At 40.7% G+C, this 24104-nt stretch overlaps 1 protein-coding gene across 1 annotated transcript in view; it reads right to left on the bottom strand.

Moving 5' to 3' along the window:
* Positions 1-24104, bottom strand: part of MYO16 (myosin XVI) — a 583910-nt gene that overhangs the window by 98008 nt on the left and 461798 nt on the right. The window contains exon 28 of the mRNA XM_019039479.4: positions 9254-9356. Within this exon, the coding sequence (XP_018895024.4) occupies positions 9254-9356 (103 nt within the window). The remainder of the gene's footprint in view (positions 1-9253; positions 9357-24104) is intronic.

Raw genomic sequence — 24104 nt, 5'->3', positions numbered from 1 at the left:
ATGTCAATAATGGTTTGCCCCATGGGACTGCATGTCATAAATGGCCAAACAGCAACACAAACATGGTCATGGCCTTTGGCACTCCCTGGGGTGTGGGAGCCCTTGTCCTATCGTCATCTGCCAAGTTGATGGCATTTACATATTTTGATGTGTGCTTTTCTTCTAAAAACATGATACCATGGTTTTTTATCCTGCACATCTGATCTTATGTAGTGCATCTTTAGGACTATTTGTAGCTATTCAAAAGTTCTGGCATTGCTTTCCTAATTCTGCATATGTCTGTCCTGTGGTGTGCTCACATTTGCTTTGAGAATCCCATTTAATTTTGTGAACTGTCTTCTGTTTTCAGCCCTAAAGGGCCGAGTCTTTTCCATCATCTAGAGCTCCAAACATATTTTATGGAGCAAGTTCGTTTTTAAAAACAGCTTGAGTATATTTCTGATCTACATTAATATTTTGGTTTTAAAAGAGATTCCACCTTCAAGTCAATGTAACTTAACAGGCACCTTCATTGTTGCCATGGTGAGGTCCTCTCCCCTCCCTTCGTGTTCTCGGCTTCCTCCCTTGTCCCATCCACCATGGCTCTCTCTTGCTTGAGCTGCCACATTGGCTTGGGAACTCGTTTCCCAGCTCTGTTCTTGCTCTCTAATACCACTTTTTTACATTTAAAGCATAAATCAGGTCATGTTCTACCCTCTCCAAAACTTATCAGTAGCATGCATTGAACCTAAAATAGAATGCTGCACTTTGACACATAAAGTCCCACTGGTTCCGACCCATTTAGCTCTAAACACACCTTCTCCTTGTGGTGATCCTGTCCAGTGGGTGCAACCGGTTCTTGAGAAGAAAAACGTGTTAGCAATTACAAGGCTTCTGGCATATAATACGTGCTCAGTAAATGCTTATCGAATGACTAAATAATCTTGAAGTTGGGGAAATTTATATTGACATAGAAGATATGGAGTTGGATCTCTCAGTAGGAACAGGCACAAACACCCCTCTTTCAGTAGTTGTTAGGGGCCTCATATTATCCAGCAGGACTGAGCTTTGAAGGTCAGAAACTGTTGTAATAGCAAAGTTATTTTTGCCTCCCCAGAAGTCAATTCTTTATTAATTCTCTCAGTTTTTCTCCTTAGTGGGGCAATAATGAAAACATAAAGGTTGAGAAACATGGCTTTGTAGCATCCCTGTCTCCCATTCTCATCTGGTTCTGTCCCCAGCCCTCCTACTCTCCTGTCAGTTCTCCCAGGATGTCCTCACCTCGGGGGCTCAGCACACTCGGGCCCCTCACCCTGGGCCCCTTGGTCCTGCCTCAGCACGTCCCCAGCTCCTTCTCACCCTTCAGATTTGGGCCTGCATGTGACCCTCCCAGAAATGCCCTGCATGACAACTGCCCTGTCTAGGTCAGGAACCCTCCAGTTCACTACTGCAGTGTCCCTTTTACTCTCTTTGCACCTGGATCCTAACCTGTGATTATTTATTAGTTTAAAGCTGACTGTTTCTCCCCCAGCAGACTGTGAGCCATCGCAATTGCCTTGCCTAATTTGGGGGAACTCATATGGTGATCAGTAAATGTTTGTTGAATCAGTCAATCAATAAACTTGAAGTAGAGGAAAACAGATGGATTTCTAAGCAATCAAAGTTGGATTAGGCATAGGCCTAGTCAGTTTTAATCAGCAATTAGTAGGTGCCAGATAGTACTTTAAGATATTACTCTTCATGCATAATGAAACTGAGTGAAAAAATGTAAAATTACTCTAAAGGCAGAAACTATCACACATATCACCCAAACGCACTGCAGATACCTTCATTTGCAAAGGGAAGATGTGGTCATCAGTAGGAGGTTCATTCATTCATTCATTCATTCAACAAACACAAGTTTCATACACACTATGTGCCAGACCCTGTAAGAGATGTCATAGTGAAACACACACACGTGCACACATGTAAAAATACAAAAGAACACGGCGACATGACACCTGTCCTCAGGAAGTTAAGTGTGGAAAGAGAGAAAGACACACTGAGTAAGGATCAAATACATGTAATATCATATTTAAAAACAAAGTGAATGAATACGCACCAAATATTTTCAGTAGTTATCTTTAGGTAGTTCAATTCTGGTAGATTGTATTTTCTTCCTCAGTTTTTTTCTTTTTCAAATTTCCTATCAAGGATACATACTACTTTTATAACAAAAATGTGTCATATATGTATATGGTGTGTGTGTATGCATGTGTTTGGCACAAAAGAAGAAAGGAAATACACACACCCAGACACACACACATATAATATAATATAATATAATATAATATAATATAATATAATATAATATAATATATATGGTGATTCCAAACAGAATGTACATAGTTTCAAGGTGTACTCTTAGGTTCCTAATGCTTATTATTTTCAACATTTATAATTCCAGAGAAGGAGAAAGGATACAAAAGAAAGAATCATTTTATAGGCTATTTTCTAGCTTGTAATTATAGTTGATTTATGAAGTGTTCCCTGAGTAGTAAAACAAAGGTTATAAACCATTAATTTATCGTACTAATAAGAAGTAAGGGCCCTAATACAATTGTCTCATCATAGAGAATGTAAAAAAAGTGAGAGGTAGTTAAAACTTTAACAGTTCCTTGCTCTTCTGTTTTCTCTACTGTACTATTGCAGATTAATGAAATAATAAAACCTTCATCCAGCTGATTTTATGTAATGTTGTGGTAAAATGTTAATGTTGCAGTTCTTGGCAATATAAGAGCAAATCCTTCAAAGATCATAACTTAATTTAACTCATTTTCAAACTATGACTTATTTCAAACTATTTGGGTAATAAAATCTAGACTATTCTGTAAACATTACATTAGAAGATTGTGATAAAAACAAAGATTGTGAATTTCTTTGTTCACGAGTAAACACAAATAGGAAAAGCATATCTCATTACAATTTGGAGTATGTTTTTTGTTGAGTACCCTTTGTTATTTCTTTCAGAGCCTCTCTCTCTGTCTCTTTTACATACACACATGCACACACACTAGAGTAAGTATCGTATCATGCCGGTACTTGAGATGAAGTCGGTGTTCTAATTTTGTTTCTTTCTTCCTGTCTGTATAATCTTGAGTAAGCCACCAGAAGGATCTGTGTGTCTGACTCCTCATCCTTAAAATCATAGACGATATGTTATCTCTAAGGTTAAGATCTCAACTTCTCCTTCCACAATTTCCAGTAACAGGTATCACAAGTTCCTGCCTCAAACGGGACACACAGGCCACTCTTCTCTGCCTACCCACAAAACTTCTTTTGCCCCAAAGTTCTCGACATCTGCTTGAACTATCAGTGAAAAGTACCACTGGGAAAGCCTTTCTGCACAGAGCCACATCGGTGCAGTCGCCCTCTTGACTCTCCCAGTGCTGTGTGAGTGCCTGTGTTCCGAAGCAGCACCCCTGGTATCACATGGACCGACTCTGACAGATTTGTTTCTTCATTCGTCATCCCTCCAGATGGCTTTAAAATGAATATAGCATTCAAATAACTACACAGAAGAAATCATCCTATAACCAGTTGATGCATATAAAATGTGTGAAAATCAGATTATACCACTTATTTTTCCACTTAGAATTAGCTTCAGAGGTTTTCATTTTACATAAATGATATAACACGAAAAACAAGCATGTTCCACAGGGGCCTAATTGCTGTCCAGTCACTCTTCTGTGGCTTGGAGAAATTCGGGCAAATAGTCTTTGATTAACTATACACAGTTCCAGAGGGATCCTTTCCAAGTTACCTTAAGATAGCACTGAATTTAAAATGCATATGTTCAGATAAGGAAAATACCTGAATAATAACAATAATGAAACAAATAGCAGATGGTTAATAACTATTGGCTTAATTTAACTTGTTTTCAAACCAGGAGTTAATTCAAACTATTTGGATATTTTTCCATAGTGAGGTAATCCATGAACTCTTTGTTTCATAAAGAAAACTATATCTGCTGCGACAGAAAACAGCACTAGAAGTTAGTCATGCAGGTCTTACTCAAATCATTTCAAAATACTTCCATTCCTTTTTGCAAACAAGTTACATAAATCCCACTTTGCAAATAAGGACGTGGCTCTGACTAGTCCACCATGTTTTTAAAATATGTCATTTCACTGTAAACATAAGAAGCCACCAACGTGAAAGATTCCCTTCTAGCCACCACTACATCCTGATTTTCCTTTCTTCAAAATCAAACCACATTATGTAAAAGTAGCAATTTTGAGTATGTTAAGGAAACAGCAACATGTATGACTTTGCCAAAACTTATGGTGCCCAGTTCAAATTCTATGAAAGAGGGCACAAGATTCCTTTGAGAAGTACAGTCTAGTGGTATAAAAGACACAACAGAAATTATATATTGGAAAACAAAAATATTTTGGTGCAAAATGCGGTGTGACTTACAGCTTTCTCACAAATGTTTAAAATAATTAATTTGACCCTATATAGTATTCTATGCTAAAATTACATTTATGTAGTAGTTTCAAAATTTTAAAATTATTTTTAATTACAGAATTAATGCATTAATACATGTATCTTATACACGTAGATATAAAGCTAAAAATCCATTGGATTCTTATTTCACTTCAAAACAATAAATTTTAAAGTTTTTTGTTTGTTTGTTTGTTTTGAGATGGAGTTTCACTCTTGTTGTCCAGGCTGGAGTGCAATGGCACAATCTCTGCTCACTACAACGTCCACCTCCCAGGTTCAAGTAATTCTCCTGCCTCAGCCTCCCAAGTAGCTGGAATTACAGGCACCCACCACCATCCCTGGCTATTTTTTTGTATTTTTAGTAGAGACAGGGTTTCACCATGTTGGCCAGACTGGTCTTGAACTCCTGACCCCAGGTGATCCACTCGCCTCAGCCTCTCAAAGTGCTGGGATTACAGGCGTGAGCCACTGCGCCCAGCCTGTAAAAATTCTTACATGTCTTTGCATCCACATCAAGTGTACTGTATTGTTTGGTAGTTTCTTATTTACAGAAACTCATTTCTTGGCCCAGCATCCAGGCACAGAGTGTCTGTCCTGTGTCTTTCTCTGGCTTCTATGCTGGGGATGCAGCAGTAAGCTGCAGACACAAAGCCCTCGTGATGGAGTTCCCACGCTATGGAGGAAAGGTGGTGAACAGCATGTTAAGGACTGCAATCTGAAGCGTAACAGAAGGTCCCAGGCACCATGGAGGAGAACAAAGCAGAGAAGAGGATGAGAAGATGCAGTAGGAAGGTCGAGGATAGTGAGAATTTAAAATCTAGTAGCCAGGGAATGTCTCGCTGAGAATTGGCACGTGAGCAAAACTCGGTATACTGTAAACTGTGTGGATCTGCGGAATAGCCTAATAAACTGTTTTCAAACTGCCTTCGCTCTAGCTGCGAAGGCGCAGGGATGCTCCTTTGACATGCATTTCCACCAGCACCGCCTATGAGTTGCCCCCACCCCTGTCCTTTCCTCTGGATGGCCTGAGTCACATCTAGGTCTTAACCCTCAGAATTAGAATTGATATCAAATGCTTCCTGAGACTCTTCACTTGATTCCAGTTCTCCTTCTCTATCTTCTCCTTTCCTTACTCCTCCTTTTCCTTCTCCTCTTGTTTCCAAGATGTAGTTGGGAATGAGGGTGCAAAGGCATTGTGCTATTTCAGGGTCAGTTTGATTGACAGTTTGGGTTGAAAAGGATTCTGATCAGAGTCACCCTGTAATGGGAAGTAGTCTGCTTGTTTTTCCTTCATTTGCTGGGTGAATTATAAACATAAAAAAGACACTGTACAAGGGGCAGGCTGCTCAGACGAATAAAGGGTATAAGTGCCTTTGATCAAAGCTCGTACTGTGATGCATAATCTATCCCTTCCAAGTCCTGTAATATGAGCAAAATGACTTCAGATAGTTATATTAGAAGATACAGATTGAGTTAAATGCAGTGGAAAGAACATGACATAGGAAAAGCTAGACGTTGGTCTCAGCAAAGTGGCACTCCCACTGAAACTGAATATTAACTGCACCTAGTATTTTGATCAGTACACTGATCTCTAATTAAGACAAGGGCTCTCTGTGACATTCCATTACCTCAAATCTAAAATAAGGTCACTCCTGTACGTGCTGTCTACTTTCCTTTTCTGCATAGAGTTATTAGGCTCAAATAAAATAAAATAAAAACTATGAATAGTTGTAATGTACTCTGTAGATGAGAGGAATTATTTTTTATTAAATACTAAAAATTCCAGTACCTCATGTGCAGACTACAAACCTGTGACTACCTAAAGCATGAAAAGCAGACACAGGTGCATAGATCGGCATACAAAAGTAATAGTACTGAAGATACCACATCTCTATCCTCATCTGAAACAGAAGGAAATCAAATGTGCACCAAGGCTTACTGAATTGCTACAATGTTGGAGAGTATAAGAATTACAGAGTTACAATCTCATATTGATGATTCAAGGCTTTCCTTCTACAGGGTCTGATTAAAGTTAAAGACAGAAGACAAAACCTGCCAGATCTCCAAGACGCATTAGAATGACAACGAAATTACTATTTTCAGTTAAAAGAAATGAATTTCTAGCTAACACTGTATACCACTTAACACAGCAAAATATAATTCTAATCACTTCTGTCCTCCAGCACTGCTTTTAAAAATATGGAAAAGAGTAACCATTCATTTCATGCTAACCACTCAGGACTAAAGGATGAACTGACTGGTTAATGAAAACACACATTATAACTCTTAGCAATTTGGAAATAATGCTACAGATAGAATAACCATCCGATACAACCTTGTTGTCCCTGCAGCCTAACAGCTTCTGATTGAATCCCTGTATTAATTAAAAACAGAATTGACTAGGAGGAATTCTTTCTGTAATTAGCAACACATATCTAAAAAATGCTTTGCTTTTGAAACTGAGGAGTCTAACTTTCCAGGTTAGGAATGAGTGTTTTTTGTTTTATTTATTTATTTTTTAACGAAAGCTTTTTGTCCTTTGTCAGACCAATATAAAAGTGAAGTATGAATACGCTTCATTTCTGTGAAGTTGATTATTTGTCTGGTAGTATAAAGTATATCATAGGTTACATCTTGAAGAAGCTGAAGAAATACTGTCTTTTCTGACTAGACAACAGGGGACTCATAAGCAAATATGCTCAGTGAATGAGCACATTTATTTCTCTTTCCTTTTAATTTTTTTGTCTTGTGTTTTCAGCTTCTTTTTAGGCAGGTGAAAAGTGTGGAGAAAATAGATTAGTGCCATGAAATGGGATCCCTTTCCCATTTAAAATAAATTTTAATGCTCTTGTTGAAAGTCCCAACGTATGTTTCAATTTAATGCTATCCTCAGCTGCAATTTCAAGTATCCTAGCAAAAGCACCAATATAGAAGAAATGATGGCTGGCAGGGCTTACCAATTTGTCTTCTGGTCTCCTCTCATATTTGACCTGTACTTTACAGTGGTCTATCAGAGGGACCACTGCTCAGGTATTGTGGTTACCGCCAATCACTCTCTTAGTGAAATAATTATTACAGATTCCCTTGCTTTCTTCTACTAATAAAAATTCTCCCTCTCTCTCTCCCTCATACACATACATCTATCTCACAGATATATATATATATATATACACACACACATACACATATATACACATACATATACATATATGTATATCATTATCTGTAAGTAGTCTTTAAAAGCAAAAGAATACAATAAGAATATCTTAGTGTTACATCATCCGTGGACTACTACTATATAATTACTTATTCAAAATCTCAGTAATGATTCCATTGAACTGACTTCAGTTACCTATAGACAGAATAAATGCTGATATATGTGAATCCCACCCCTATGTCACTGACTCTGGAGGGGTTGGCGGACATCACTTTTGGTTAGTAATTCCTCCTTCTTCCTCCTTCCCTTTTTATCCAATCTTTTGGCACTGATGTGCATCACTGACAACTTCAGACTGAGTAAGCTTCCTCCTTCAGATTGTTATTTAAAGTTCAAATTTCATTATTAGTTAAAAAAAAAGAAAAGGAAAAAAGATAACAAAGAAAAAGATCGGGTGGCACAGACAATGAAATCATTACTCATCAATGCCAAAATTCTAGGTTCTTTGTTCTTTGTCATAGACAGATGAGTGTGTGAGTGTCAATCCAGTCTTCCCTCCCTGTTTTACTTAGACTGGGCCACTTTTGGACCTATTCAGCAATTCTGAATCATCAGCTCATGTCATTTCTAAAGCCAAGTCCTCATCCTTTGACTCATCAATTATCATATATTTTTACTCATAGATATTCTCCCTATCACTTTTTAAAGATGCACTTTATGTCTACTTTCCAGTAATTGTCATATTTTTACCAAAGCTTTTAGCTACCGTTGTTTTTGCCACCTGTACACTTTTGGTGGTTTTACAGCAAGAAACTTCCAAATAATTTCTGGTGTCATGGACTGCGTGGTTTCCCATTGTTACTCTAATCTGCCCTTCTCACTTCAAACCTCTACTTCCTAAAATGAGTCAAGGATGGACTCTGATGTTGTTGAAGGTATTTAACAAAATCTGGAACCATCCTCTCCTGTTTCTGGTAAACATTTGCCTGTAATTTTGTCTCAGGTTATTTTCTTTTTCTGCAAGTCTAGCTGTAGCTTTCATTGGCCCCTAGGGTCTGCCATTCAAATGGATCACAGACTATAATAAAGTGTTTCCAATTATGAAGCTTTTGCCAACAAATGGGCTTCAAAGGATGGTGACATTTTCACTGTATGGCAGGTGAGAAGCAGGGCAAAGAGAAACAGAAAAAAAGGGGAGCTGACTGAGACGTGAACGAGCTGGGGAAGTCCAGGTTGAACATGCACTTATGAGAGACCAACTCTGCACAAAGAAATCAACCTTAGTTCTTCAATTTTGGCTCCTCTGACTCCTGCTATGGGTAAATATGACAAAATGCTTTACTGACAAGGTATGAATCTGACACACGGGCAAACAGAATGGGGCTCATGAGCTTCTGTCATGTTGTAAAGGGAGCCTGTTAGATTTCCTCTCGTGTTGGCTGCAAGATGTTAAAATCGGTAAGTCATAAAGAATGACAAATTTCCAGGGTATACACTTAATGTCACGCCTTGCCAAACACATCAAAGGAATTTGTTTTTGCCAGGAAGATTCTGGTGGCTCCCTGCAATGACTCAGCTCATTTATTTAAAATCCTAAAATGTTATTTTCATAGCTTGTAGGTCACCAACCTGCCAGCCTTGTAATTTACACTGCTGGAGAACAAGTCGACATCGCTCGGCAGCTGACTGTTCCTTCTTCTCACGCAGGAACGTATCAGCCAGTGGCTTATACCTGTGAAAAGCAGCAGAGACAGAAAGCAATGACTGCATTTCCCAAGCACATGATCACATTCAACAGGGCTGTCTTTGTTACATCGTTTCCCAAAAGTTTCCCCGTCTTTCTTTATCCCAGGAACACCCAAATACCTGTCCATTGTGCATTTACTAGGGAACTGGAAAGAATCCTTATCTTTTATAAGGAAAATGGTTTTTACAACGCGTCAAATATATTTTTCAGTCCTCTAATATATGTTTAGCACTGTCATGAAGCACTTCAAACCATTTAACCAAAGGAAATTTGAAAGGAATGAAAATTAATCCAGTAGCCATTTTTAAACATTTGGCATGCTCTTTAAAAACATACCTCTTAAGAAATCTGAGCATTCTTTATGGCCACTTAAGCGTGAATTCAGATGTAACTAGAGTCCATAATAATGGAATACCAAAACGTCCATTCAGAATACTTATTTGAGAGGTAGAATCGCTTCTTCCCCATATATTATATATCGAATATTTTAAATATTCTGGGACATTTTTATTTTGTAAAGTATCAGTGAGCAATTGACTTTCATTCCCTAGCTGAAATTCATGGCAATATAATAGTTTCCTACAGGTTTTTCAAAAATGACGTTTAAAATTACATCACCCATTTAAAAAAAATCTATGTAAAATTCCCTTTGCACTTACAGTGGTTAACCTGAGATACAGGCAAGGTTGCAATGGAGGAGGAGGAAGAGGAGAAAACCAAAAAGGAAATGAGCAAAGATCTATGCAGTTGCATCCTGTTGCCTTCTGTGTTTATGATTCTCATGTTCGGCTGTTCCGCAAGCTGAAGGAAACGCAATGCCAAAGCTGAAGTCATCAGTTTTCTGTTATTTTCTGTTTAATACCTTAGTGTTTCATCTAAAGTTCACTGCAGTAAATTTGGTATCTTCTAAAATGAGTTTATTCAGTTTCCTTAGTGCAATTAAGGGAGGGAGTGTTTTGCCTACACATCTTTATTTACTTGCTTTCCTCGGAGCAAGTAGTGGGAGTGTGGGACATGTCTCATGGACAGCCACATGGGAATCACACGTGTGTCTTATTTTGGCAGGTACTGTGGGTAAACGAGGGCTCACATGTGTGGCAGTACAGTCTGGTGTGTAACATAGGCTGGGAAACACACCTGCCATGGATAGAATGTATCCCAAGGTCCCTACGTTCAAATCCTAACCCCCAATATGATGATATTAAGAGGTGGGGCCTTTGACAGGTGATTAAGTCATGAGGGTGGAGCTTTCATGAATGGGATTAGTGCGCTTAGAGGAGGCTGAAGAGAACAGACTTATTCCTTCCTATTAGGTCAGTGTAAATGTAATTGTGGTTTTCGCATTGTTGAAATTCGCCGTTTGATATTGGAATACATTCTTAAATAAATGTGGTTATGTTATACGTCGTGTTAGTGTGCATTTCTTGCTTTAGGTTTTTTGCGAATGACTTATTACTTGCTGTTTATTTTATGTTTATTTTAGCCTATGAGAATAATGTTAGATAAAAAGCAAATTTGAGCGATTTTCTTATTTGGGTTCCAAATGAGTCATAAAAGAGCAGAGGCAACTCACAACACCAACAATGCATTTGGCTCAGGAGCTGCTAATGAACATACAGTGCAGTGGTGGTTCAAGAAGTTTTGCTAAAGAGACGAGAGCCTTGAAGATGAGGAGTGCAGTGGCTGACCATTGGAAGTTGACAATGACCAACTGAGAGCAGTCATCGAAGCTGATCGTCTTACAACTACATGAGAAGTTGCCAAAGAACTCAAGGTCGAACATTCTAGGGTCGTTTGACATTTGAAGAAAATTGGAATGGTGAAATAGCTTGATAAGTGGGTGACTCATGAACTAAGTGAGAATAAAAAAAATGTAGTTTCAAAGTATTATTTTCTCTTATTCTATGCAACAACAACGAACCGTTTCTGGATCAGATTATGATGTATGACAAAAGTGGATTTTATATGACAACCAGCGATGACCAGCTCAGTGGCTGGACCAAGAAGAAGCTCCAAAGCACTTCCTAAAGCCAAATTTGCACCAAAAAAGAGGTCATGTCACTGTTTGATGATCTGCTGCTGGTCTGATCCACTACAGCTTTCTGAATCCCAGCGAAACCATTACATGTGAGAAGTATGCTCAGCAAATCGATGAGATGCATGGAAAACTACAACGCCTGCAGCCGGTATTGGTCAACAGGAAGGGCCCAATTCTTCTCCATGACAACGCCCAACCACACGTCACACAACCAAAGTGGAAAGACTTGGGCTATGAAGTTTTGCCTCATCCACCATATTCACCTGACCCCTTGCCAACCATCTACCACCTCTTTAAGCATCTCGACAACTTTTTGCAGGGAAAATGCTTCTGCAAGTGGCGGGATGCAGAAAATGCTATCCAAGAGTTTGTCGATTCTCAAAGCACAGAATTATTTTACACTACAGGGATAAACAAAACTTACTTCTCATTGGCAAAAATGTGTTCATTGTAATGGTTCCTATTTTGATTAATAAAGATGTGTTTGATTCTAGTTATAATGATTTAATATTCACGCCTGAACTGCAATTACTTTTGCACTAACCTAACATCATGTGAGAACACAGTTCATAGAGAGAACAAGAAGGTTCTCTCTCCAAACCAGGAGGTGAGCTTCCACTGAATACTGAATTTGCTGACAATTTGATCTTGGACTTTCCACCCTCCAGAACTATGAGAACTTTCTGTTGCTCATCCAGGACTATGAGAACTTTCTGTTGCTCATGAGCCACATAGTCTATGGTAATTTGGGAAAGAAGATTGAACTGACCAAGACAGTACCCAGTTACCTTCTCAGCTGAAGACATTTCTTATTTCCTTTCTTAAATCCTCAGCATTCTCACTGAAAAGTCAGTGTATGACTTTTCCTGGATTGAGAATCCTCATCATCTTGCTAGCCAAAACCAGAATGAATTTATCAGTATCAGCAACCACCCTTTCTTCTCATAGATGGATTTTTGCTCATGTATCAAACTTAGTGTATAGGAAAGCATAAAAATACAAAAAATGGTAAGTAACAGAGACTGAGGCTGAAGTAACTGAGACTGAATTTGCAGTGCCAAAGGCAAGGATATGAAAAAGGTGGCTCATTATTTTACTCACACTAAATGGACTTCAGTGATTTGTTGATGGGTGAAGTATTCAGGAATTGTTTTGCTTTTGATAGGTGACAAGAATGTGATTTCTTACACGCTGTGTACTGAAGCTGGTAGCTGTGTGTTTTATTTTATTTTACTTTATTAATTTTTATTGGGGTTTCTCCAGAAGAAGAAAGGGAATTTCCCCTGTACAACAGAGCAGGGCAAATGGGTATGATGGGGGATACGTAGAGGGTTGGGAACCGGGAGTAAGCTGTGCAAAGGGCAGTGCATGTGGACCACCCAGAAGGTTATGGGCATCCCCTAATGATTCTCTCACATGATATCAGTACCTCAGTGAACAGAGTTTCACTCTTGTTGCCCAGGCTGGAGTGCAATGGTGTGATCTCGGCTGACTGCAACCTCTGCCTCCTGGGTTCAAACAATTGTCCTGCCTCAGCCTCCTTAGTAGATGGGATTAAAGGTGCCCACCACCACGCCCAACTAATTTCTGTATTTTTAGTAGAGACAGGGTTTCACATGTTGGCCAGGCTAGTCTAGAACTGCTGACCTCAGGTGATCCACCCGTCTTGGCCTCCCAAAGTGCTGGGATTACAGGTGTGAGCCACGGTGCCCAGCTGACATCAGTACCTCTTATGAACAAACATGGGTTAGGTTTGATAATGCCTGAGTGGTTAAAAGGTGACAAGTGATATAACTGGACAATGTGTCCAAATGGGAAAGAAACTGAATTGGGAATCTGAAAACTGAGATTTAGGTTCCCACTTTGTAACCAGTTTGCTATGATGCCCTTGGCAAGTCACCTAACAAGCAACGCTCTACCCTCCCTCAGAGCTGCCTGTTTGCTTTTCTCCGGACAAGACATAAATTCTATTCTGTGTTACAAACTCTGACCTCTCCTCAAAGTGTGTGAGCTCGCCCAGAGTAAGGGGACATCTTTGTACATTTTATGGTGTCTCCTAGCTTGCCTTTGAATGTAGCAAGTTTAAATAATTGATAGCCAAGAAATGGGGCTGTGGAGCAGGAGATGGTTAAGTCGCATTTCTTGAGCCCGGAATGAATGCAAAGGGCTTTTCATATCACCTCACATCCTCCTCACAGACACAGGCCTGGATGACAATCATCTTTTGATAGTGAGACAGATAATGGTTGTAGACATTCATTCACTTACCCAAGTTCACAGGGATGCTGTTATGGGCTGAACTGTGTCCCCCCGCCAAAGATAAGTGAATGTGATGTTTAGGGTCTTTGGAGAGTACTCAAGTTAAGGCGAGATCATTAGGGTAGGGCCTAATCCAATGTGACTCATGTCCTGAAAAGAAAAGGGAAACGCCACGGGAGACACATAGCAGAGGGCCACGTGCTGCAGGCAGAGGTGTCAGTGACACAGCTGCAAGCCAAGGAACACTGAGGATCTATGGCCGCCACCAGAGACCAGGAAGAGGCCAGAGCGGATGCCACCCAGAGTTTCAGAGGAAGCCCTGCTGACGACTCAGTGTTGAACTTCTCACTTCCAGAGCTGGGAGAGGAAATGCCTACTGCTTTAAGCCATGGAGTTTGTAGTACTTGGTTACAGCAGCTCTGGGAAGCTGACACAGATGAGGAAAGTGGCTGAGCTGGAATTGAGCCCAGGACAATCTAACTCCAGGGCCAAGCTCTTCACCGCCGTTGCTACAGTTTTGATGACAACTAACAAGTCCTAATCCTAGATGGTTCTAGAGAGGAAAAGGATAAGATTTACCCTTAAAAACTGAAAAAGTAAAACTCAACAGTAACCACTATGATATTGGACATGTAGGAATAAGAAGTCTTGGTTTGTTGGCCTTCGGTGCCTGCAGGCTCTTTAACAGTGAACTCATTCATGCCCTCAGGAAAGCCATGTGTTTCTAACATTTAGCCAGAGTAATACACTGAAATGAAATCACTCAAGTTATTTTTTTAATTCTCTCTCATAATTGTCTCATTCTGGAAATTTGTTAATTATAACCAAGAATTTAATTGATATAATTCAAGCATCTGAATATAGCATTAACAAGTCAGAATGAAAAATCATGCACCTGATGCTTTTTTCTCATTTTAAATATTTTTTTGACACTTAAAATGGTATAATTCTGACATTTCAACTAAAGAAAAAGATCACCTCAGACAGGATGACATACTCTATGTTAGTGTTATGTAAAACATCTTGTCTTTTGGAATATGAGTGTTTTCTATAGGTGGTGTCACAGGATAGAAAAACAGGGTTACATTCCATTCCTGAGCTAAAACACATTCCCCCAGTAACTTTGATCTGAGGCCACACGGTTTGCAAGCCTGGAGCAGGACGTGAGTCCTGAGCCACAGGAGCAACTGGAGAGGGACTTATCCACTCTCACTCCCCACACTGTCCCAGCATCTGTTATCCAAGACACACAGGTCGCCTCAATCCACTGAAGACACCTATATTTAGGCTTCACTTGCTCTGTGTCTGAGGCAAACCAATGGACTGTAAAAAGTAAACATGAGCCTTTCCAGACAGCCTGCTCTTCCTGTCTTATCCTGGTTTGGGGTGAGGGGAACAACTGTTATCTACTTTCATATCTAGAATCAGGGTTTGTGGTTCACTTACTCAGGATCAATCAATCAATTCACCAGTATTGACTGAGCACAAAGTCTGTGCTGGGGATGCTCCTAGGTGCTGGGAATGTAGCAGGGAATAGCAGCCAAAGCCCTTTATGGTAGAGAGAGCTAGAATTAAAAAGCAATCTTGGAACCAACCCAAATGCCCATCAGTGATAGTCTGAATAAAGAAAATGTGGCACATATACACCATGGAATACTATGCAGCCATAACAAAAGCATGAATTCATGTCCTTTGCAGGGACATGGATGAAGCTGGAAACCATCATTCTCAGCAAACTAACAAAGGAACAGAAAACCAAACACCACATGTTCTCACTCATAAGTAGGAGGTGAACAATGAGAACACACTGGGGCCTGTCAAGGGGTTGGGGGCTAGGGGAGGGATAGCATTAGAAGAAATACCTAATGTAGATGACAGGTTGATAGGTGCAACAAACAACCATGGCATGTGTATACCTATGTAACAAACCTGTACGTTCTGCACATGTATCCCAGAGCTTAAAGTATAATAATAATAATTTAAAGAAAAGTAAATAAGGGCTGGGAACAGTGGCTCACGCCTGTTGTCCTAGCAACTTGGGAGGCTAAGGCAGGAGGATGGCTTGCGGCCAAGAGTATGAGACCAATCTGAGGAACACAGCAAGACCCCATCTCTACAAAAATTTTAAAAATTAAGCAGACATCGTGGCACAAACCTATATTGCCAGCCACTCAGGAGGCTGAGGCAGGAGGATGGATTGAGCCCAGGAAGTTGAGGTTGCAGTGAGCTATGATCACACCATTGTACTCCAGCCTGGATGACAGAAACCCCAACTCTTAAAAAAATAAAGTAAATAAGGAAGTGTGTCAAATAAAATGAGAAATGTGGAGAAAGATAAAGCAGGAAAGCTTTCACTGTGAGCAGACACCTGACAATGAGGGAGGAAGCTGTGGCTTCTCTGGGGGAACTGTAGTCCCGGTGGAGCGGGGGTGGTGCATGGCTGCTCTGGGAATATCAAGGAGTCGAGTGTGGCTGGAGAAGAGGAAGGGAGAGGAAAGTTGTAGGAGATGAGTTTTGAAAGGTTAGTGCAATGGGGTAAGGCTCAGAATCCTGTAGGTGACTGTCAGGACCTCAGCTCAGACCCTGATTCCTGGGTGTGAGGTTCCAGCCCAGGAGCCCTGTTCCTTGACTGTGAAGAAAATCATCATCGATACTGTGAGGCTGAGTGCAGCTGGAGAGGGGCAGGAAAGAGTCAGGGCTGCCATCTGGAGGACCTTCCTATAGTCCAGGTGAGAGGCACTGGTCCAAGGCAATGGCGACGGAAGAGGTAAAAACGTGCTGGGCTCTCTACATATTTGGGTAGGCCCAGCAGAATTTTCTGGTGAATGGATCAACGTGGCTATGACAGGAAGAGAGGATGACTTCAAGGTTTTTGACCTAACAAACTGGAGGCTGTGGCTGACGTTTCCCACAGTGTAGTAGACAGGGAAGAGCATTTATTCCCCAGACTAATGCTATTTAACAGGAGGGAAATACTGTGACTGAGAAGCAAAAAGGAGAAATTCGGGTGGAGCTTCGGAAGGAGACATGGACCAAACGTCAGCCAGCCCCCCACACTAGATTTATTGCCTTGCTGGTTGCCAATTACTTATCTGTGGCTGGTCTCTTTACTGCCATACACCTCTGTCTGACTGGACAGGGCAGTACTGAGCATTTGGGAAATGAATGCAGCTTCTGTGATGGTGCGGAATGCTCATGCCCTCATGGGGTTCCAACCTCAAGCTGTGTTATGTTAGACGCTCCGTTTGCCTCACTTTTCTTGTGATGGGTTTCTGACCACTTTCAACTTCCCCTTCTTCTTGTCAGTCTGCATCCTAAGTTGGCAGTGTATACTAAGTGTGGGGTTTCAAAAAAGTTCTATCATAGTTAAATGAAAATGTATCTAACATGAGTCCCATTCGTCAAGCACATTCTCAACATCAAGGACTCAAGCATAAAAACACGCTTCCATACATTCACGTATTGTGACTATAACACTAAAAAAAACAGAAATCATAGTATCTTACAAAATTATTAGTGAAAGAGCCACATCATAGATAGTCTTCATTTTGGAGTCTGTATTTTTAAAAGAACAGGCTGAAATTGAAGAGGCAGAGAATATCTAACTAGTAAAAGGTGTAAAGAACCCAAGGAAAGTGATGAAATAGTGTTCTCTCTTCAAAAGTGATTGTTCCTTCCAGTATAAAGCAGAACTTTGACATCCTATGTATCATGGACCTAGAGATAAAAACAGCTTATGCAGTCACCACAGGATTCAGATTAAAATGGTGACTTTTTTTAACTTTTATTTTAGATTTGGGGGTACATGTGAAGGTTTGTTACATAGGTAAACATGTGTCAGGGGGTTTGTTGTACCTATTATTTCATCACCCAGCTATTAAACCCAGTACCCAATAGTTATCTTTTCTGTTCCTCTCCCTCTTCCCACCTTTCTCCCTCAAGTGTCTGTGGTTCCCTTCTCTGTGTTCATGAGTTCTTATCATTTAACTCCCACTTATAAGTGAGAACACGCAGCATTTGGTTTTCTGTTCCTCTGGTGGTTTGCTAAGGATAACGGCTTCCAGCTCCATCCATGTTCCACAAATGATATGACCTCATTCTTTTTTATGGCTGCATAGTATTCCATGGCATATATGTACCACATTTTCTTTATCCAATCTGTCATTGATGGGCATTTAGGTTGATTTTAAAACATAGTGGATTTTAATTGACTACTTAAAAAAAGACTATCAGGAAGTAGGAGAATCATTTTCTTAGAAAACATAATGTATGTTTATCAGGCTAATGTTTATTAACCTCAGATGCAGTTTCTCTGAAAATGTCTCTGTTTGTTAAATATTGGCTTTACTGCTTCATTCTCAAGGAAAATTTTGTTATGAAAGTAAAACTTATGTTGTTTCAGTGTCCTGAAACCCCTTAGAAATTTAATTCTACTTGAGAAGTATTTATTGAACACTTACTACGAGAAACATAATCTGCCAAGAAATGCCAAGATCACTAAGATGTGTAAAGCAATATTCTAATTTTACTGCACATGGTCAAATATAAAGCAAGACTTTTTTGGACCAAAATTATACCTCAGAAAAGATGCGGTTTTCTTATTTCAAGATATTATACTATTTATCTTATTATGGTTATATTCCAATTACTTCATTGTGAACAACAAAATAATATTTGGGGAGAACCATTAACCTCGTGCTCTTCCAGAAAGACTGAATAACCAATAAAATGAGAAAAACTAAAGGAGAAAAATGGAATATTGTAGGAGTTACCTATCGGAGGATTGGCAGAGAAAGAGAGTGGTGAAGGGGAGGGGAAAGGAGGACCAGGAAAGAAAGGACTGGATGGGAGCCGTCCAATGTTGGAGCAGCCAAGGGAAGGCAAAGTTGGAAATGCGGTCGCCAGTGCTGAGCACTGCAGAGGAAGAGAAGCAGATGCCCACTGAGGCGGCTGTGGGATTTGGTGACTGTGGCGTCAATGGCAACGTCAGACACGGGAGACACTAGATTACGATGGCATCAAGATGCTAGCAGCTGGTGGTTCTTAACATCAATCAAAGAAAAGACCAATAGCTGGAGGGTGAAATAGAATCAATGAGTGCTTTTTGTTTTTCAGAGGCAAGGGAAAACCGATTAAGCTTGCAGGCAGCAACATTTGTAGAAATACACACAATGTCTACATTCTATTCATATTTATTTTTGTATATTTCCATTTTCCACCAGATCATCTTATTTAGAAATTTTAGCTCTGATAGAATGAGGATGTCCCCTTTCTTCTAGAACCACTCCTGGGCATTTTCCCTGAGGCACTGCGTGGTGTCTTTACCTGCTATGCACACCACAAACATGGCTGTCTGCCCATGGCTACATATGGATGCATTTCCCCCATTCTATGAACTTATATTCATATTCCAGCTCTCACAGTAAACACAAAGCAGGTGCGGAAGGGTGATTTTCAAGCTATTTGGGGCTAATTTCCAGCATTCAGAAGGCTGCATGGTGGGTTGAACATAACAGCTGCCTAGCAACAAGACTGACATACATCAAGAAAACAGAGAGAAGTATGAAGAAAAAGGAGCACAAGTGGGTTGAGAGAGATATAAAACCTGCTTCAATGTGGAGAGCCGGGAAGGATAAGAAAGAGAAATGGGACCGGGAGGGGCGGGGATTGCAGAAGTGCTTTTCCCCTAAGGAGGGAGTACTAGTTATTTTTTCTTTTAAGGAAAAGGATATGAAAGCAGAGACAAAGTTGTCAAAAACGTTCTAGTTCACACAGAAATCTATTTTGTTCTCTACACGTGCACATTTTTTCCCTCCTTCCCATGATTCTGACAGGAAATATCCACCCATCATTGCAGTTTAGTTCTGTCTGTCCTGCTGTGGGTCTCCTCTGCTGTCCTGCAGCCTCCGCACGCCCACACTGCAGGGCAGGGCCCCCTTTCACCATGCACTCCTGCCCACCCCTTCTTGCATTCTGCCCCTTCCTGAGGGTCCTCTGCATCAGGACCAGTCACGTCACCTCCAATCTCCCCACAATCCCTGGCACTTGCCATGCCCTTGAACTGGAGCCTGTCAGCAGACATGTGGACGCACAGCCATAGAGCGCACCGGTCTTCTCCCTCAGTTCCCATGACCCCGCCCTGCGTATTTACGAGAAAGATGGAAAGGGGACTTCAGCTATATCTTGCGATGGCTTTTGCACCTCCTGAGTGCTGAGGCTTCGAATTTGGTCTTAAGTTTATTTTCACATCTAGAGGGACCCGTATGAGGCTTCTCAGTTCTCACCATGGTCTGCACATGGCTCTGCTAAGGGAGGAAGAAGTCTTCGCATTATCACTATGACAATTCCAGGGCTACTGCTTCTGGGGCTGGCCAACACGGATTTCCCTTCTACTTCCAAACTAAGGAGAACAGGCTGCTATCATCTTTTAGGAACACAAATGCACCACTCAAACGAAGACATTGTGACACTTCACATTGCTGCAAACGTCTTTCCCATGCAATTCTTGGCTCAAGAGCCTCCTTGGAACCATAGGGAAGGGCTGCCTTGCAGCCCCAGGAGGTCTGTCTTGCAGTCTGGGGCACTGGTATGGTAAGGGACTTCCCTAAATTCTACATGCAGCTTTCTGCAGTTGAAAATGGAGCGTGAGGGAAAAACAGAAGGGAGGGAGGGACAGGGAAACAGGAAAACAAAGGAAGATTTATAGAGTGCCCATAAATTCCAGGTGTGATAAGAGACGATTCCACATCATCACTGACTTCTCACAACTCCAGAATGACATTTTAAGGCATTATGCCATAAGACAGTCAGTTTATTGCAAAGCTAGCATCTTAATCTGGACTGTAGGATCTTGAGTCAAATGTAGTTTCTAAATCAATATGGGAGATGGGATGATAGATGTTCCTCCCTATTGTTTTAGTGTTTGAAAGGATAAAGACAACCAACATACAGAATAATGTACAAATGAAGCATATTAGTAATACAGAAAACAGCCAGGTGCGGTGGCTCATGTCTGTAATCCCAGCACTTTGGGAGGCTGAGGCAGGTGGATCACCTTAGGTCAGGAATTCGAGACCAGCTTGGCCAAAAATGGCGAAACCCCGTCTCTACTAAAAATACAAAAATTAGCTGGGCATGGTGGGGGGCACCTGTAATTCCAGCTACTCAGGAGGCTGAGTCAGGAGAATCGCTGGAACCCAGGAGGTGGAGGCTGCAGTGAGTCAAGATCATGCCACTGCACTCCAGCCTGGGGGACAGGGCGAGACTCCATCTCAAATAATAATAATGACAATAATAATAATAATAATAATAATGCAGAAAACAAAAAAGGCAAGACTCTATGCTATTCTCTTAAATTCTATGATTGCTTTTGCCTTAAATTCCAAGTCTTCTAAATCAGGGTCATATTCCCCCTCTCCCCCACCCTCTCTCATTGTGGTGGTGGTTGTTTTTGTTACTAGTATTTTAATGTCCTTATGGCCAAATTTATTAGGAATTAATCTCTTAAGATTCTAAAACAGCGTCTGAAACGGGACTCAGTTTCTGACTCTCACAACGCTGTTGGCAGAAACCCAGAGGAAGGGAAAGGAGCGGGCCTGGAGGAGTGAGGGGCTGCCCGCCCTCCTGAGCGGTTACGGGACCACCTGAGGCCCTCGGCGGGGCTGTTCACCATCGTCTGGCCATGGCCAGGCTGCTGTGGCCTCTCCTCCTCTGTGTGCTTCTGTCTAAAGGCGCTGCGTCTTCTTCTCGCGCGATGCGGAAGGGCAGCCTGTGGCGGTGCCGAGCATGAAGGACTGCGGCCCGCTGAGCTCACTTCACCGCAACCGCCGCCTCTCAGGCACCGCGTCCGCAGCACCGTCTTATTCCCAGGGATTCATTCATGTACTTTATGTCATTAAGCCAGGGGTTCTCTCCTCCCAGACAATATGGGAGCTGAATAATAAAAAAAGAATGCTCAATTATACTTCAGCTCCTGGGATTAGGCAATACCAGGAAGCAGATAAAAAATGAATTCAGAGCATCATCTGCTAAGAATTTACATGACAATACTCTCGAGTTCTCTTACTCAAAGCTGGTCCCACCATTTCATTTTAATTGTGCCATATAACAACACTGTATTTATTCAAGAAATGGATGAAAGTGAAACACTAAATTAGAAGTGTCTCAGCATGAAACATACACCAAGCTCCATTTCCTGAGCAGCCTTTCCCACACGTAATGTTTATTTTAGCCAGTTTGTACTTGCTTCCCATACAGCCCTAGGATATTTTTCAACACAGACTCTGCACCCGTGCATACCTAATACTCAGAACCATCTACCAAAGGGGACATTGAATTTAAAACTGTGCCCTCTTGGAGAACCCAGACTGCGATAGAGCTGAAATAATGGTCGCAGGCAGAGGAACCAACCACACTGTTCTCTGATTTGATCACGCATGCTCAGGAGGACACTGAGCCCAGCCTGTTCTGTACATTCAAATCGATATCTTTATCCTTCTTGCATTTTATAATTCACTGGCTGAGCCACGGCTTGTATTTATCAGGTACAAGAACAGCTTGTTTCGTTAAACTGAAAAGAACAGATGTTCATTTGTTGTTTAAGCCTAAATAAAAGACCTGTTTAAGCTCTGAGGTTTAAGTAAAATTATCCCATTCCTAAAGCAATTTGCTCCTTAATCAAATATTCACCAAGGTCAGTCTGACCTCCTATCTTTCAGGAGGGACAGAAAATTAAACAGGTAGATTTAGTTGTTGGAGATATTTGTTATTCCAGTGTTTTTCTCCTCTTACTGAAGAGAGAAGGCTGTTCTTGAAAATGGCTAAAGAGCGTTGTGGAGTTTTTAGTTCGTTTGTTTGAGACAGACCACACTTTTGTCACCCAGGCTGGAGTGCAGTGGCACAATCTCGGCTCACTGCAACCTCCACCTCCTGGGTTCAGGTGATTCTCCTGCCTCAGCTTCCCAAGTAGCTGGGATTACAGGCACCTACCACTATGCCCGGCTAATTTTTGTATTTTTAGTAGAGACAGGGTTTCATCATGTTGGCCAGGCTGGTCTCAAACTCCTGACCTCAGCTGATCAGCCCACCTTGGACTTCCAAAGTGCTGGGATTACAGGCATGAGCCACTGCACCTGGCTGGTGTTGTGAATTTTGTGGCTAATGCCAATAATTTTAGTATTTAAACAAGTTTATGCCTATTTCAGATATTGAGTTACTCACTACCATATGAATCTACTGTTCAGAATACCATTGCCAGTGCAATTGATTAGCACATCACTGAGAAGTTAAGAATGAAATAACAATGATCTCCAAAGGAGCAGCCTGGTGCTGAGACCACATGGCTGGTTTTACAGCAAGGCACTTTCCTCTGCACACCTCCTTCGGAAAGTGTGGCAAGGGTTGAATTAAGAGCTAGAGTTTGGCATCTGAACTGAATTATGTTTGTTAATTTGGAAAAATATTACTTTAAAAATACAGCCAAGCAATATTTATTATAAAGACAAAATAAACATTTGGCCCGTGAGATATTAAACATTAGTAGCAGTGAATTTTAATGTCATTTAACTCTATTATGCCACATTGAGCCATGAAATGCAACAGATATGTACATTTTCAGAACATATCAGAATGATCAATTTAATACAAATAATGGACTTCCTATTTCTTTTCAGTGAGACACTTTAAATATAGATCTGTTGCCTTTGAGTAATATAACAAAGATGACTGGATAATAGTGAGGGGTAATTAGCAACATTAAGAATCAGAGTCCCAGACACATATTCTGAGGGAAAATAATTTGTGCACCAAATTGTCATATTGTATCTTGATGACTTACTTTCACTATTTGTAAATATTGGATGGATAGGTCCAAATGACAAGAAAAGATGCATGACATTTGAAATGCCATGGAAATTAAGGTATATTATCATTCACTGATAGGCACTAATAATGGTAATGAAGATCAAAAATCAAAAATAGTCATGATTAAAATTGGCATTAGCTAGAACCCTAAAGAAATTAATATTATATAAGATGGTTCATCTCTTAATATCCACTAATATATCACATGCCTTTGACACAACACATATCTCAAAGGCTGGATCCTATCTAAGCTTTCTACCTGGAAGTTACCTCTTTTGATAACTACCCATTGAGACAAACACAAATACAACATCGTGCTTGGTACTGGGGAAACCACAGTGAAGCAGAGAATACTGTCTGGGAGTATGCTTTGAACAGAATGCTGGGCATTGTCCAGTGGGCCCTCTGGTAATTACCTAATTCTACAGAAGTGTGACCTTTGATTGCTTGTGAGAAGGTTATTTTATAGCTCTGTGGATATAGAAAACTTCTAGCAATGCAAATAATTCCTTTCCAAAGCAGCACAAATGATGTCTATCTTGGGCAGCACAGATAAATTTTGTCAGTACAGAATA

Source organism: Gorilla gorilla, chromosome 14, assembly GCF_029281585.2.
Source record: "Gorilla gorilla gorilla isolate KB3781 chromosome 14, NHGRI_mGorGor1-v2.1_pri, whole genome shotgun sequence".
In the NCBI taxonomy this organism is placed as follows: domain Eukaryota; kingdom Metazoa; phylum Chordata; class Mammalia; order Primates; family Hominidae; genus Gorilla; species Gorilla gorilla.
This window is presented reverse-complemented; position numbering and strand designations above follow the sequence as displayed.